This window comes from Mytilus galloprovincialis, chromosome 13, assembly GCF_965363235.1.
Source record: "Mytilus galloprovincialis chromosome 13, xbMytGall1.hap1.1, whole genome shotgun sequence".
NCBI lineage: Eukaryota > Metazoa > Mollusca > Bivalvia > Mytilida > Mytilidae > Mytilus > Mytilus galloprovincialis.
In genome coordinates, this window is record NC_134850.1 from 34,036,707 (window position 1) to 34,055,560 (window position 18,854).

General features: G+C 31.2%; 1 protein-coding gene across 2 annotated transcripts in view; it reads right to left on the reverse strand.

Annotated features, from left to right (window-relative positions):
* Positions 1-11,209: 11,209 nt before the first annotated feature.
* Positions 11,210-18,854, reverse strand: part of LOC143057880 (uncharacterized) — a 36,049-nt gene continuing 28,404 nt past the window's right edge. Inside the window, exons 8-9 of one of the 2 annotated variants that reach the window (XM_076231333.1) lie at positions 18,100-18,333; positions 11,210-11,512 (exon numbers count right to left, since the gene is read on the reverse strand). In XM_076231333.1, coding sequence (XP_076087448.1) covers positions 18,113-18,333 — 221 coding nt within the window. In that variant the 3' untranslated portion in view covers positions 11,210-11,512; positions 18,100-18,112. Of the gene's footprint in view, positions 11,513-14,436; positions 18,334-18,854 lie in introns of those variants that run through there. The other variant, XM_076231331.1, reaches the window with a different exon arrangement.

An 18,854-nucleotide genomic window follows, 5' to 3' on the forward strand; every position in this document is an offset into this window, starting at 1 on the left:
GCGGTCTCTATTTCAATGCATCATTCTGTAATTAAGAAGACACGTCGTCGTGAAGCACAATGGTTTAACACTAACTGTTTCTGTAAAGTTCCTATGTGCAAAATGACCAAAAACTAGCCTTAGAGTTACGTCCCTGCTAAACTGAAGTCTACATGTTTCAGCTCTGGGGCTCCCAGTGAAGACATTTTTTTGGCATTTACACATTTGAAGTATACAGCTACTAAAGGAAAACAAAAGATGAAAATCTCTGGAAAATCTTGACTTATACTCGACTGTGAACATTTTTGAACTGCTTAGATATTTAAATGGAGTCAATAGACACATTGGAAAAGTCGCATTTTTTAACCTACGATTTTCTATTTCGTTTGTTAGTTAGACAGATTTGCCATCCATACAACTCTGCCACTTAAATTCACAATGCCATCTGATTAAAATAAATATTTAAAAATGACGATCATCTTCCCTATAAAAGAAATAGCATAACTAATAATTTTAAGCCACTGATGTCCACCTAAAAGACACAGTACTCATAGTTTACATTCATAAAAATGACAGGAACTATATTTATGGACAACCGAAATACGAGCGACCCAACAGGTCATGTTTGAAAATAAGATCATTTCTTTTTTTTTTCTGTCAGGTCTATTTATCTTCTCTTCAGCTTTTATCAGCCTACAATAACTCCTTTACTGCATGTTTGAAAATTTACAATGTCCATCAAAAACAAGTGTGGTGTAAACGTCAATGAACCGCAACCTAACGACAAAAAAAAAACAACCCAAAAGACATGCGCAAAGTTGACGTGAAAGAGAGATGTGAGTTTCCCTCAATGGGACAGCATCCCAGCGACAAAATATATGTATGCATGAACTATTCACTTGGCTCATGCTACCACAAATTTATTTTTCTGTCAATTTTTCGGCATTTTCAGATAATAAAAATTACTGTTCGTATGAAATATCCCATAGTGATGAAAGTGGCATTAAACACCAATAATCAATAAATCAATCATTGTTTATTTCAGACGTTTTTCTACATCGATCATTGGTTTGGTAAACAAGAAACTATTAACTGGAATTGTTATTTCACTAGAGCAATGTTTTGCATCACAAACTTGTTACTATATATGTTGCATTATGACTGTAATATTTGCCGCTGGTCATAAAGCAGTTTTATCAATTTTAATGATTTCTCCAATACCTAGAACAAAAGATGCCTTTAAACCCGAAATATTTTGAAAACGACAATCGATTGTTTGTCCAAAAAAATTGTACACGAAAAGAAGTATAATAAACTAATGATAAAGGGTTTTACGGACAAATAAATATAGGTAGGAGCTGCTTTTTAAGGTCTTTGTGTCCATTACAATTTATGTGTGGAGACCTTTTGTTTATAAATATATACTAAGTTAAACTTTTCATACTTAAAGTAAACTCGTCTTGCAACTTTAAGTCGACACCATTAAATATAGAATATTAATTTTCAAAGTGAAAGGGTGTTTTATATGTCGAAAAACTTCTAAAATTCTGTAAATGTATCGCGCGGTCTCTATTTCAATGCATCATTCTGTAATTAAGAAGACACGTCGTCGTGAAGCACAATGGTTTAACACTAACTGTTTCTGTAAAGTTCCTATGTGCAAAATGACCAAAAACTAGCCTTAGAGTTACGTCCCTGCTAAACTGAAGTCTACATGTTTCAGCTCTGGGGCTCCCAGTGAAGACATTTTTTTGGCATTTACACATTTGAAGTATACAGCTACTAAAGGAAAACAAAAGATGAAAATCTCTGGAAAATCTTGACTTATACTCGACTGTGAACATTTTTGAACTGCTTAGATATTTAAATGGAGTCAATAGACACATTGGAAAAGTCGCATTTTTTAACCTACGATTTTCTATTTCGTTTGTTAGTTAGACAGATTTGCCATCCATACAACTCTGCCACTTAAATTCACAATGCCATCTGATTAAAATAAATATTTAAAAATGACGATCATCTTCCCTATAAAAGAAATAGCATAACTAATAATTTTAAGCCACTGATGTCCACCTAAAAGACACAGTACTCATAGTTTACATTCATAAAAATGACAGGAACTATATTTATGGACAACCGAAATACGAGCGACCCAACAGGTCATGTTTGAAAATAAGATCATTTCTTTTTTTTTTCTGTCAGGTCTATTTATCTTCTCTTCAGCTTTTATCAGCCTACAATAACTCCTTTACTGCATGTTTGAAAATTTACAATGTCCATCAAAAACAAGTGTGGTGTAAACGTCAATGAACCGCAACCTAACGACAAAAAAAAAACCAACCCAAAAGACATGCGCAAAGTTGACGTGAAAGAGAGATGTGAGTTTCCCTCAATGGGACAGCATCCCAGCGACAAAATATATGTATGCATGAACTATTCACTTGGCTCATGCTACCACAAATTTATTTTTCTGTCAATTTTTCGGCATTTTCAGATAATAAAAATTACTGTTCGTATGAAATATCCCATAGTGATGAAAGTGGCATTAAACACCAATAATCAATAAATCAATCATTGTTTATTTCAGACGTTTTTCTACATCGATCATTGGTTTGGTAAACAAGAAACTATTAACTGGAATTGTTATTTCACTAGAGCAATGTTTTGCATCACAAACTTGTTACTATATATGTTGCATTATGACTGTAATATTTGCCGCTGGTCATAAAGCAGTTTTATCAATTTTAATGATTTCTCCAATACCTAGAACAAAAGATGCCTTTAAACCCGAAATATTTTGAAAACGACAATCGATTGTTTGTCCAAAAAAATTGTACACGAAAAGAAGTATAATAAACTAATGATAAAGGGTTTTACGGACAAATAAATATAGGTAGGAGCTGCTTTTTAAGGTCTTTGTGTCCATTACAATTTATGTGTGGAGACCTTTTGTTTATAAATATATACTAAGTTAAACTTTTCATACTTAAAGTAAACTCGTCTTGCAACTTTAAGTCGACACCATTAAATATAGAATATTAATTTTCAAAGTGAAAGGGTGTTTTATATGTCGAAAAACTTCTAAAATTCTGTAAATGTATCGCGCGGTCTCTATTTCAATGCATCATTCTGTAATTAAGAAGACACGTCGTCGTGAAGCACAATGGTTTAACACTAACTGTTTCTGTAAAGTTCCTATGTGCAAAATGACCAAAAACTAGCCTTAGAGTTACGTCCCTGCTAAACTGAAGTCTACATGTTTCAGCTCTGGGGCTCCCAGTGAAGACATTTTTTTGGCATTTACACATTTGAAGTATACAGCTACTAAAGGAAAACAAAAGATGAAAATCTCTGGAAAATCTTGACTTATACTCGACTGTGAACATTTTTGAACTGCTTAGATATTTAAATGGAGTCAATAGACACATTGGAAAAGTCGCATTTTTTAACCTACGATTTTCTATTTCGTTTGTTAGTTAGACAGATTTGCCATCCATACAACTCTGCCACTTAAATTCACAATGCCATCTGATTAAAATAAATATTTAAAAATGACGATCATCTTCCCTATAAAAGAAATAGCATAACTAATAATTTTAAGCCACTGATGTCCACCTAAAAGACACAGTACTCATAGTTTACATTCATAAAAATGACAGGAACTATATTTATGGACAACCGAAATACGAGCGACCCAACAGGTCATGTTTGAAAATAAGATCATTTCTTTTTTTTTTCTGTCAGGTCTATTTATCTTCTCTTCAGCTTTTATCAGCCTACAATAACTCCTTTACTGCATGTTTGAAAATTTACAATGTCCATCAAAAACAAGTGTGGTGTAAACGTCAATGAACCGCAACCTAACGACAAAAAAAAACAACCCAAAAGACTTGCGCAAAGTTGACGTGAAAGAGAGATGTGAGTTTCCCTCAATGGGACAGCATCCCAGCGACAAAATATATGTATGCATGAACTATTCACTTGGCTCATGCTACCACAAATTTATTTTTCTGTCAATTTTTCGGCATTTTCAGATAATAAAAATTACTGTTCGTATGAAATATCCCATAGTGATGAAAGTGGCATTAAACACCAATAATCAATAAATCAATCATTGTTTATTTCAGACGTTTTTCTACATCGATCATTGGTTTGGTAAACAAGAAACTATTAACTGGAATTGTTATTTCACTAGAGCAATGTTTTGCATCACAAACTTGTTACTATATATGTTTGCATTATGACTGTAATATTTGCCGCTGGTCATAAAGCAGTTTTATCAATTTTAATGATTTCTCCAATACCTAGAACAAAAGATGCCTTTAAACCCGAAATATTTTGAAAACGACAATCGATTGTTTGTCCAAAAAAATTGTACACGAAAAGAAGTATAATAAACTAATGATAAAGGGTTTTACGGACAAATAAATATAGGTAGGAGCTGCTTTTTAAGGTCTTTGTGTCCATTACAATTTATGTGTGGAGACCTTTTGTTTATAAATATATACTAAGTTAAACTTTTCATACTTAAAGTAAACTCGTCTTGCAACTTTAAGTCGACACCATTAAATATAGAATATTAATTTTCAAAGTGAAAGGGTGTTTTATATGTCGAAAAACTTCTAAAATTCTGTAAATGTATCGCGCGGTCTCTATTTCAATGCATCATTCTGTAATTAAGAAGACACGTCGTCGTGAAGCACAATGGTTTAACACTAACTGTTTCTGTAAAGTTCCTATGTGCAAAATGACCAAAAACTAGCCTTAGAGTTACGTCCCTGCTAAACTGAAGTCTACATGTTTCAGCTCTGGGGCTCCCAGTGAAGACATTTTTTTGGCATTTACACATTTGAAGTATACAGCTACTAAAGGAAAACAAAAGATGAAAATCTCTGGAAAATCTTGACTTATACTCGACTGTGAACATTTTTGAACTGCTTAGATATTTAAATGGAGTCAATAGACACATTGGAAAAGTCGCATTTTTTAACCTACGATTTTCTATTTCGTTTGTTAGTTAGACAGATTTGCCATCCATACAACTCTGCCACTTAAATTCACAATGCCATCTGATTAAAATAAATATTTAAAAATGACGATCATCTTCCCTATAAAAGAAATAGCATAACTAATAATTTTAAGCCACTGATGTCCACCTAAAAGACACAGTACTCATAGTTTACATTCATAAAAATGACAGGAACTATATTTATGGACAACCGAAATACGAGCGACCCAACAGGTCATGTTTGAAAATAAGATCATTTCTTTTTTTTTTCTGTCAGGTCTATTTATCTTCTCTTCAGCTTTTATCAGCCTACAATAACTCCTTTACTGCATGTTTGAAAATTTACAATGTCCATCAAAAACAAGTGTGGTGTAAACGTCAATGAACCGCAACCTAACGACAAAAAAAAAACAACCCAAAAGACATGCGCAAAGTTGACGTGAAAGAGAGATGTGAGTTTCCCTCAATGGGACAGCATCCCAGCGACAAAATATATGTATGCATGAACTATTCACTTGGCTCATGCTACCACAAATTTATTTTTCTGTCAATTTTTCGGCATTTTCAGATAATAAAAATTACTGTTCGTATGAAATATCCCATAGTGATGAAAGTGGCATTAAACACCAATAATCAATAAATCAATCATTGTTTATTTCAGACGTTTTTCTACATCGATCATTGGTTTGGTAAACAAGAAACTATTAACTGGAATTGTTATTTCACTAGAGCAATGTTTTGCATCACAAACTTGTTACTATATATGTTGCATTATGACTGTAATATTTGCCGCTGGTCATAAAGCAGTTTTATCAATTTTAATGATTTCTCCAATACCTAGAACAAAAGATGCCTTTAAACCCGAAATATTTTGAAAACGACAATCGATTGTTTGTCCAAAAAAATTGTACACGAAAAGAAGTATAATAAACTAATGATAAAGGGTTTTACGGACAAATAAATATAGGTAGGAGCTGCTTTTTAAGGTCTTTGTGTCCATTACAATTTATGTGTGGAGACCTTTTGTTTATAAATATATACTAAGTTAAACTTTTCATACTTAAAGTAAACTCGTCTTGCAACTTTAAGTCGACACCATTAAATATAGAATATTAATTTTCAAAGTGAAAGGGTGTTTTATATGTCGAAAAACTTCTAAAATTCTGTAAATGTATCGCGCGGTCTCTATTTCAATGCATCATTCTGTAATTAAGAAGACACGTCGTCGTGAAGCACAATGGTTTAACACTAACTGTTTCTGTAAAGTTCCTATGTGCAAAATGACCAAAAACTAGCCTTAGAGTTACGTCCCTGCTAAACTGAAGTCTACATGTTTCAGCTCTGGGGCTCCCAGTGAAGACATTTTTTTGGCATTTACACATTTGAAGTATACAGCTACTAAAGGAAAACAAAAGATGAAAATCTCTGGAAAATCTTGACTTATACTCGACTGTGAACATTTTTGAACTGCTTAGATATTTAAATGGAGTCAATATAGACACATTGGAAAAGTCGCATTTTTTAACCTACGATTTTCTATTTCGTTTGTTAGTTAGACAGATTTGCCATCCATACAACTCTGCCACTTAAATTCACAATGCCATCTGATTAAAATAAATATTTAAAAATGACGATCATCTTCCCTATAAAAGAAATAGCATAACTAATAATTTTAAGCCACTGATGTCCACCTAAAAGACACAGTACTCATAGTTTACATTCATAAAAATGACAGGAACTATATTTATGGACAACCGAAATACGAGCGACCCAACAGGTCATGTTTGAAAATAAGATCATTTCTTTTTTTTTTCTGTCAGGTCTATTTATCTTCTCTTCAGCTTTTATCAGCCTACAATAACTCCTTTACTGCATGTTTGAAAATTTACAATGTCCATCAAAAACAAGTGTGGTGTAAACGTCAATGAACCGCAACCTAACGACAAAAAAAAAACAACCCAAAAGACATGCGCAAAGTTGACGTGAAAGAGAGATGTGAGTTTCCCTCAATGGGACAGCATCCCAGCGACAAAATATATGTATGCATGAACTATTCACTTGGCTCATGCTACCACAAATTTATTTTTCTGTCAATTTTTCGGCATTTTCAGATAATAAAAATTACTGTTCGTATGAAATATCCCATAGTGATGAAAGTGGCATTAAACACCAATAATCAATAAATCAATCATTGTTTATTTCAGACGTTTTTCTACATCGATCATTGGTTTGGTAAACAAGAAACTATTAACTGGAATTGTTATTTCACTAGAGCAATGTTTTGCATCACAAACTTGTTACTATATATGTTGCATTATGACTGTAATATTTGCCGCTGGTCATAAAGCAGTTTTATCAATTTTAATGATTTCTCCAATACCTAGAACAAAAGATGCCTTTAAACCCGAAATATTTTGAAAACGACAATCGATTGTTTGTCCAAAAAAATTGTACACGAAAAGAAGTATAATAAACTAATGATAAAGGGTTTTACGGACAAATAAATATAGGTAGGAGCTGCTTTTTAAGGTCTTTGTGTCCATTACAATTTATGTGTGGAGACCTTTTGTTTATAAATATATACTAAGTTAAACTTTTCATACTTAAAGTAAACTCGTCTTGCAACTTTAAGTCGACACCATTAAATATAGAATATTAATTTTCAAAGTGAAAGGGTGTTTTATATGTCGAAAAACTTCTAAAATTCTGTAAATGTATCGCGCGGTCTCTATTTCAATGCATCATTCTGTAATTAAGAAGACACGTCGTCGTGAAGCACAATGGTTTAACACTAACTGTTTCTGTAAAGTTCCTATGTGCAAAATGACCAAAAACTAGCCTTAGAGTTACGTCCCTGCTAAACTGAAGTCTACATGTTTCAGCTCTGGGGCTCCCAGTGAAGACATTTTTTTGGCATTTACACATTTGAAGTATACAGCTACTAAAGGAAAACAAAAGATGAAAATCTCTGGAAAATCTTGACTTATACTCGACTGTGAACATTTTTGAACTGCTTAGATATTTAAATGGAGTCAATATAGACACATTGGAAAAGTCGCATTTTTTAACCTACGATTTTCTATTTCGTTTGTTAGTTAGACAGATTTGCCATCCATACAACTCTGCCACTTAAATTCACAATGCCATCTGATTAAAATAAATATTTAAAAATGACGATCATCTTCCCTATAAAAGAAATAGCATAACTAATAATTTTAAGCCACTGATGTCCACCTAAAAGACACAGTACTCATAGTTTACATTCATAAAAATGACAGGAACTATATTTATGGACAACCGAAATACGAGCGACCCAACAGGTCATGTTTGAAAATAAGATCATTTCTTTTTTTTTTCTGTCAGGTCTATTTATCTTCTCTTCAGCTTTTATCAGCCTACAATAACTCCTTTACTGCATGTTTGAAAATTTACAATGTCCATCAAAAACAAGTGTGGTGTAAACGTCAATGAACCGCAACCTAACGACAAAAAAAAAACAACCCAAAAGACATGCGCAAAGTTGACGTGAAAGAGAGATGTGAGTTTCCCTCAATGGGACAGCATCCCAGCGACAAAATATATGTATGCATGAACTATTCACTTGGCTCATGCTACCACAAATTTATTTTTCTGTCAATTTTTCGGCATTTTCAGATAATAAAAATTACTGTTCGTATGAAATATCCCATAGTGATGAAAGTGGCATTAAACACCAATAATCAATAAATCAATCATTGTTTATTTCAGACGTTTTTCTACATCGATCATTGGTTTGGTAAACAAGAAACTATTAACTGGAATTGTTATTTCACTAGAGCAATGTTTTGCATCACAAACTTGTTACTATATATGTTGCATTATGACTGTAATATTTGCCGCTGGTCATAAAGCAGTTTTATCAATTTTAATGATTTCTCCAATACCTAGAACAAAAGATGCCTTTAAACCCGAAATATTTTGAAAACGACAATCGATTGTTTGTCCAAAAAAATTGTACACGAAAAGAAGTATAATAAACTAATGATAAAGGGTTTTACGGACAAATAAATATAGGTAGGAGCTGCTTTTTAAGGTCTTTGTGTCCATTACAATTTATGTGTGGAGACCTTTTGTTTATAAATATATACTAAGTTAAACTTTTCATACTTAAAGTAAACTCGTCTTGCAACTTTAAGTCGACACCATTAAATATAGAATATTAATTTTCAAAGTGAAAGGGTGTTTTATATGTCGAAAAACTTCTAAAATTCTGTAAATGTATCGCGCAGTCTCTATTTCAATGCATCATTCTGTAATTAAGAAGACACGTCGTCGTGAAGCACAATGGTTTAACACTACATGTACCCGGATTTATTTTCTCTCGATCAAATTATGACCTTTGAACACCGGAACACTACTACTGTTAACTTTCGTCATACGCGGAAAAAAGAAAAAAAAAAGGACTGCTTTGTTTGATTTAATTTTGATCAATCATAAATAAATAGTACTACTTCAGTTAAATAATTATACTAACAAAAATTATTGGTATTTAAAAACATAGACAAAAAGAAAGAAAACTTATATTGTTTAAGAAAGCATATACTAAATAAACTCATCATATAGATTTATATATGTACTAAGATAAATAACCATTAAAACTATAACAATAGATAAAGCTATTTATATCTGTTCTAGATATCCACCAGGAAATGTTGCTATTAAAGTTTTATAAGTAGACACACTTGAAGGCTTATAAGTTGTAATACTACTTTTACAGGATAATCATTATATCAAGATGCAAAGCAATTATGGCTCATATGTGATTTGTCACTATTATAACGTTCATCATTCAAAATCAATATACACTACATAAGAAAATGCCTGTGAAATGTCAGGAATATGGTTATCTATTCGTTTGATGTGTTTCAGCTTTTGATTTAGCCGTTTGATTAGGGGCTTTCCGTATTAAAATTTCCTCTGAATTCAGTGTTTTTGTATTTATTTTTTTTTATTTTTAAGAATTACTGTGGATTCATTTTTTTTCGTTGGGCAACAATTTTCATGGGTTTCGTGGTTACAAGCAAATCACTAATTCAAATGTTCAACGAATAACATATTCTCAGTAGGTTTTGTATAAAGAGAATTCAAATATCCAAGAATATGTCAGTTTTCAGCAATCGACGAAAATTGATACCCGCGAAAATAAATGAATCCACAATAGTAGAAACTTTCAAGCAAAGTTTTGATACAGATTAGAATTTTAATTTTAGTTTTTATAATTTTTAAGAAAAGATTACACTTGTAAAAGTTTGTAGGTAAAATAAAGTAAAAGTTAAGTTTCTTCAGTATTCAGATATTTCTGAGTTGTCCCGACAACGAGCAAATCCTCCTAAATGATGCAATATTTTCGTTTAAATATGGCAATTTTAGTACCTGCTTCTTTCAGATAGCAAAGATCTCATAAAATAGTTTATATGGAGTTATATGGATCAATTTATGAAAATGAACATACATAATAAAATCGGTCCAACGATTTACAGAAAAGAACCGAAATGAACCGAAAAGAACCGAAAAGGACCGAAAAGAACCAAAAAGAACCGAAAAGACCCGAAAGGAACCGAAAAGAACATACATATATTTATCTTATAATCAAATTTACTACGTCCTTTGATTGAGTTAAGCCATTTCAATTGACGTTTTATAGTGTGTCTTTTTATGTTGTGATGTGACACTTTTGTTTCAGATAAGTGAGAAGGTTTGGTACTATTAAAACGTTTAAACCCGCTGCAACTGTTTGCACCTGTCCTATGTCAGGAATCTTATGTTCAGTAGTTGTCGTTTGTTGATATGGTTATAAGTGTTTCTCGTTTCTCGTTTTTTATATAGATTAGATTGGTTTTCCCGTTTGAATGATTGTAAACTAGAAATTTTGGGGCCCTTTATATCTTGCTGTTCGGTTTGAGCCAATGCTCCGTCAGTGTTGACGTACTTAGACCTATAAAGGTTTACTTTTATAAATTGTGACTTGGATGGAGAGTTGTCTCATTTGCACTCATATCACATTCTTATATCTATATATACCCGATATTTTGATTGTGTTAACAATTCTTCGTAATAAAAAAATCAATAAAAAAAATCTTATTTGCCAAACAATCCCCTTTTTCTATGAAATCAAATAGCAACAATAAATAATCTTGCATTGCACGATGTTTCCCCTTGGCCTATCCTATTATATATTAACTTTGCTGTTGTGATACTTTTTCAGTTTGAAAATTTCATAAATAATATTGCTATATACAGAAAGGATCATCCACCTTTAAGAAGTAATCCTGCCGCAATAAGGTTCAATAATAATAGGAAACTTTTATGGAAAAAATCTTTTCATTTATAGACTTAAATGATTTACAATTTGATATTTCCCTTGTATAACCAAAACATTTTCTAGTCCACTTCGATAAAAAAAAATCGATGTCCTTTTCGGTTATTTTCGGTTCTTCTTGGTCCTTTTTTGTACCTTTTCGGTTCTTTTCTGTAAGTCGGCGGACCCTAAAAAAATATAGGAAAAAAAATTAAAGAATTGATAGCTTCATAAAACTTTTTTTCTTAAACATTATTTTAAGAAGGAAAGAAGAAACAAATAATTTAAATAAAATAATTGAATGTAATAGATAAGTAGATGGATAGATGAATAGATATAGCTGTTCTAAATAGTTCAATGGGGAAATAGTTTAATTTTGGATGCAACGCGTCTTCTGATTGGCTGACGTCGTTTTGTTTATCATCCCATAGACATAATTTTGTCATGTGACCGTGACGTCATCAACGTTTTTTGCATGATTTACTCGGGTTTAAAATGGAATTAAGAATTAAATTATAAGAAATGACTGCAATATTTTTTCTGCCTATTCGAAATAACATAAAAACTGTGGTTCACACTTTAAATAATTATTCAGTGTGCATTAAACATTTTATGTTATTTTTTCATAGACCAAAAAAATATTTGTCATTCCTTAAATGTATCAAGATCTGTTTAGGATAAAACTTTTAGAATCTAGTCTATGCTTTTCCAAATACTGACATCAAAAACTGTACTACTGTAAAACTGTCAAAATCAGTTCTAGCTAATTAGAACAGGGACTTTCTATACTAACGGGACTGGTCACTTCTAACGATATCTATACAAAAAATTAGACTCATCTCGGCCGTATCTAATGTCACGTGACTTTACGGCAAATCATTTCACATTTACGAAGTATTCTTCATAACTACAAATGAACTATATATGTTCAAGTTAAACAAAGATCGTTTTTGTGAAATTTTATACATTTCGTCATTGCAAACTGCTGTTTTTCAGGATTTTCCCGGGATTCTCGAGATTTCTCGGATCGTTTTTATTAAATATTGATCTTTGAGCAATTTAATTTGTTCGTTGAATTTTGGGTGGCCGCCATCTTGTTTGATATGTTAAACCCTTTTACACGACTGGGGTGTTCGTCAAAACGATACGTCTAAGTTTAATAATTCCTCATTCTCTCAAAATCTTATATTTTTTGTCATCTTAAATCGCTATTAATTAAATTTTATATATACAACTAATAATAATTATACAACTAGTATCTCAATTGTTTGTAACACAATTGAAAGGTCTTTCCTGTAAAAGTGATATTTTCGTAACGTACTTTGTAAGACCTTTCGATTGATATACGACAAGCATACCTTCTGAAACTTTTCGCGTTTTATACTTAATGACCTTACATTTTAGAGATTGGAAATATGATAAATGTAATGTAGACTGGATGATCTTTCATTTGATATGCGACAACACCAGGTTCTAGAAAATTTGATAATTGCACTAAATAACCCCATCCAACTCATGTTACGAGGACAGGAATTTGATATTTGAAAAGTAAACGATAAGACCTTTATGTGATATACAACAACCTTATCTTAAATGGAAATTTATTTTTTGCATTCAATGACCCCACCCAACCCATTTTTTTGGGGACGTCAATTTGATATTTGAAATGTACGCTTTATGGACTTTCATTTGATATGCGACAACCTAACCATCTGAGAAGTTTGATTTTTCGCACTAAATGACCTCACTCTTCCCACTTGGAAGAAAAGGGGTTTAAAATTTTCCTTTTTTTAGTAGAGCTCATTAATACCTTCAATTTGATATATCAAATAACCCCATTCGGCAAAGTGCCAAAAATGATGCAATATCAATTAATATATAAATAGAACCTATGAAATTTACAAATCCAATGCATAACATGAAAATTTGAAATTATTTTTTTGGGTACATTTTTCATTGAATGGTTTTGGTATTTGGTCAAACATATAACCATGTTAAACTCTTCAACTTCTGAAATATTTTGATTGGTAAGCTGTTGTTGATTCAGAAATACATGCCTCCGCTCGCCAAATTCCAAATTACAATATCTTTAAAACGACAATAGATATCTGTTAAATGATAAATGATCTGCAGTTTAAGAACATTAGTGTAGAAAAATTTGGAACAAGTCCGAAGTTCATCAAGGTCACAATGAATCATTAAATAAACGATGCAATACAACACTTGAGAACCGGAAGTCGTAGAGACATAGAACTACCACCATTGAACTCAACACCACTTAATCTTTCAAATATAAGAGGTCAAGGTCATAGTTCACTTTAAAGGTCAAGGTCAAATTTCATCATGACCTGACATTGACCTCAAATTGAAGATTTTAAACTACTGATCATTTTTGCAGTTTATAGTAGTTTGATATCTGTAACCATTAAGACGATAAACACACAATTATATACTTTTAAGAATCATCCTGTCGTATCTTTTGAACAAACAGACGGACCTTTTTGGGCTTATTGTATAGAATGTAGAGCTCGTCGAGAGGAACATTTTATACGCTATATGTATGCAGCAAACTCTTATCGTTTTCTTAATATGTAAGATTGAAATTGCATCTTAATTTTTTTAACTAAGTTTATTGTTGCGTGGTAGCTTTAAACAGGCGGCTGAGTAATCAGTGAAAAACCAAAAGAGACGAGTCCCGTTAGTATAGAAAGTCCCTAGTTAGAACTGCTTTTGTCAGGAACTGCTTTTCAGGTGTAAGTGGAATTGTTCTATGGACAGTTCTACGACAGTTCATCTCACAGTTCCTAAACTATACTGTGCAGGAAATGCTTACCCTTTCGGAGCACCTGATTTCGCTCCCGGTTTTAGTGGAGATCGTGTTGTTTCTTATTTATATTTATAACTGTTGATGTAAATGTTCTTTGGTTTTTTGAGTCTTTGTTTACTCCTTGGTTTTGATTGTTATTGTCTTTATGATTAGTTAGATTTAATCACAATTGTATCTATCTTGTTTAAGTACATTATTTAACATATCATTGGCTTTGATTTGGGTTTGATGCAAATTTTTCTTATGAATGTTAAAACTAGATATACACTTCGGACGCAACACAAGTTAAGTGTTATTTTTATTCGAAAATGATATATATTGAGAAAGCCAACCTAAAATATATAATTATCTTAATAAAGTACTTAACTTTGATAAGTATGCCTTTTGACATCTTAAAGTATTGCAAGTAGATTCACTTAGTAGGCGTCGAGCACTTGATTATTACTTTTAACAACAATTTCTTAAAGAAAAAATAATGTTTCATCGCCTTTATTTCTGATTTATAAAAATGCTATCATTAAAAACTTCACGACGTTTGGAGTAAAATTATAATGCATCAGATATGAAGGCATATAATATGATGAGATGGTTTTGACATAAAATGGTAATAGTTACATATATATTTTGTATGAAATTGTAGTAGTAGTAGAAGTAGTAACAGTAATAGTTCTGTAAAGCAAAATATTGTCCTGTGAAATATTTCCCCTTAAGACAATATGTTATGACTCGGTATCATGAAATTTTGTCCACATCTACGAAATAATGTCCAGTAAAGGACTAGTTTTCCTGTGAAATACAGTTCATATACATACTATAGTCCATAGATGGATAGTATAAAAAAAATCCTGTGAAAGAGAGCTTATCCAAGGTTATATATATTGTGAATATTGAGACTATATTTCATAGATTGATTTTCTTGAAATTTTGTCTCATGAAAAGGAGATTATAAACATTTAATATTTTGAATAATGCTATCATTAAAGTGTTTTAATTGAATTGTTCTACGGAATGTTCTGGGACAGTTCATCACACAGCTCCTGAATTTATGGTTCGTTACAATTATCACAATTGTAACTCTCTTGTTCAAGTACATAATTTTGTATATTCTTGACTTTGATTTGTTTTTGGTGCAAATTTTCCTTTTGAATGTAAATACTTGACATGCGTTTCGGACGCAACACAATGTAAGTGTTATATTCATTAGAAAATGATAAATACTGAGAAAGCTAAAATAAAATGTATAATTATCTAAATATAGTACTTAACTTTGATAACTGTTCCTTTTGTCATCGTTAAGTATTGTAAGTGGATATACTTAGTGGGTGTCGAGCACTTGAGTATTACTTTAAGGTGGTACCTAACACTTCCACTAAAATTAATTGGCGAGTTTAATTTGATAAAATTTTGACAAAGTATTTACTTTGACCCTTTAACAAAAATATAAAAAAATCAAAAATTTTTAACCAACCGTTTTGTCAGAATAATTACACTGGTTATATAGCAGTTTGAGAAACACCAATTTTAATCTTTCAAAAGCTTATTATTCCCTTTACAACACAACGTAATTAAAACGTTTAGCTGATTTTACAGAGTTATCTCCCTGTAGTGTTAGGTACCACCTTAAACGAGACATCCTTTAAGAAAAATTAACGTTTCATCACCTTTATTTCTGATTTATAAAAATGCTATCATGAAAAACTTAGCTACGTTTGAAGTAAAATTATAATGCATCAGATATGAAGGCATATAATATGATGAGATGGTTTTGACAAAAAATAGTAGTAGTTACAGATATATTTTGTATGAAACTGTAGTAGTAGTAGAAGTAGTAACAGTAATAGTTTTGTAAAGCAAAACATTGTCTTGAGAAATATTTTCCCCTAAGACAATATGTTATGACTCGGTATCATGAAATTTTGTCCACATCTACGAAATAATGTCCAGTAAAGAACTAATTTTCCTGTGAAATACAGTCCATATACATACTATAGTCCATAGATGGATAGTATAAAAAAAATCTTGTGAAAGGCTTGTGAAAGGGAGCTTATCCAAGGTTATATATATTGTGTATATTGAGACTATATTTCATAGATGGATTTTCTTGAAATTTTGTCTCATAAAAAGGAGGTTATAAACATTTAATATTTAGGATAATGCTATCATTAAAGTGTTTTAATTGAATGATTATAAAACAAACCTGCATACTCAATGATCGCAGTATTGTTTTGGTTATACACATAATTTTCATGAAAAATATTTTGAAAATTCCAGAAACACTCACAATGTCATTGCGGATGATTTCTTAGGGAAGATATAACTATATTTAATATTTTCATAGACAGTATTTCATAGTAAAATATTGTCATGGACAGAATTTCACAATGAAATATTCCCATGCACAGTATTTCACAGTAAAATGTTGTCATCGACAGTATTTAATAGTGATATATTGTCCAGATGGAGATGACAAGATTTCATGAACAAGGACATTATTCTATGTTACAACTAAAGGTGAAAAAAAGATACATCAGTAATGATATGAATGATTTTTCTTTTAAACTGCGAACAATGAAAACTAAAATTTTTTTTTTTTTCAGATTAAAACTATAATTTGCCCTTAATGACAATGTGCTTTGAAATACACATTAAATCTTTTGAGATTATTTATTTTAAGTTAGAAGAGGGTCAGCCACTTTCCGACTTTTTCTGTTCAACAGTATGCAAGATAAAATTTTAAACTAAGCTTTAAACAATTATTGGACTACAATTTTCATAAACGAATGCACATCTGAATACAATATATCTTGTACATGTACAATTAGAATATATTTACATTATCTAATAACGTAATATCAGATATTCATAAATTTTCAAGAACATTGTCTTGTTATCTATAATTTAAAACTGTCAAGAAATTTTTGAAAAGGTCAAAAGCGTTTCAAATACAAATATAGTTTGATAGTACATTTGTACATGTAGTAAAAAAGTTTCTTGTAATAAACAGTCTTTTCTTTCAAAACAGCACTTTTGAAGACAAAACCTTATTTACATTTTGATGTAATAGAATCCTGAAATCCTCACCAATCTAACACATATCTTGTATCACTGGTCATATTTTCTGTTCACAGTTTCCACCTATCTGTTTTAATTAGTATTTAGATCAAAGTAAATTCTCATTATATGGCAAAAACTTGTAAAAGGAGTTTGATGAAGAATTGAAATGAGGTAGAACAAGATATTCCCTAACTAATTCTCAGATATCTGTTCCCTCTTAAATTCACAATTAACACTTATGAATTCCCAACTGAAAACATTTAACTCTTCCTTATTCCAAATAAAAATGTTAAGGACTTATCATCTCCCACTTGAAATATATAAACAAGAAATTATTTGAATCTGGAATAATTTTGAATTCTTGAAAATTGATAAGAAATGTATGATGAAAACTAACCCAACTTTAGTGTTCAAAGTTACTTTAACTGATAATTCAGTATGAACTTACTAACCCCCTTAGCCATGCATGCATGGCTTATCCTATTTAGTTGGGTTACATTTCATCATACATTTCTTATCAATTTTCTAGAATTCAAATTAATGCTAGATTCAAATAATTCCTTGTTTTTAGCACTTTAGCACTTATTATATCCAACTTAATATATTTAGCACTTAATATATCCAACTTAATATATTTAGCACTTAATATATCCAACTTAATATATTTAGCACTTATTATATCCAACTTAATATATTTAGCACTTATTATATCCAACTTAATATATTTAGCACTTATTATATCCAACTTAATATATTTAGCACTTATTATATCCCACTTTAAATATCCAGCACTTATAATGCCTAAATCAAAATACATCAGCAGTTAACAATGAAAATCACAACAGGAACATATATTAACTTAAATTTCTCATTTGATGTAAAATAATTCTGTACTCTATTATTTTTCCTATTCTTTATTTTGACGCCTTCTACTTCTTTGAAAAGATGTAACTTGAGTTAAGCCTTGCTCTTTGTCTAATTGCTCTGCTATTGCATAAGCCATTCCCCATTCACTAGTGACAATAATGATCTCTTGGGAATTTAACCATGATGACTGTGTTGCTTTCATGATTTCAGCTGCCAGAACTGATGAAAAGATTGCATATGGGGTCTCAAGGCCATCAGTACCTGAAGAATATAGACTAAATAATTTATTTTAAAACATACTGGATAAAATTAATAACATTTAAAACCAATAATCAATGCAACCTCCTATCATGGTATTAATAGTATTGCCATTTTGAACTCTTTAGTAACGAGGTCATGAAAAGTTTAGCATAATAGAACCATGGCATCATATCCTCAATCTAAGCTAGAGGCTCTAAAGATCTCAGCCTGTGGTGCTTACCTCCATCTTCAACAATGGCTACTTTCTAGTAAAAATTATCATTAAAGACAAAGACAGTGGTGTGGTTTTAACACCTTGACTACCCATGAGGGTCTTGCACGGTAGGTATAATTAAAGAGGAATAACTCTATTAAGAGTTTACAAATTCGTAGATCTTGCATTTTACACCTATGTTTTATTTTTAGCTATGTCTGCCATCTCTGTTGGCACGCAGGGTTATCAGTTATATTTTATTTCAAAATAGATACCAAAATGATTATTGTGGTCAACTTTGGTTAAATTTGGACCACTAGTTTCAGAG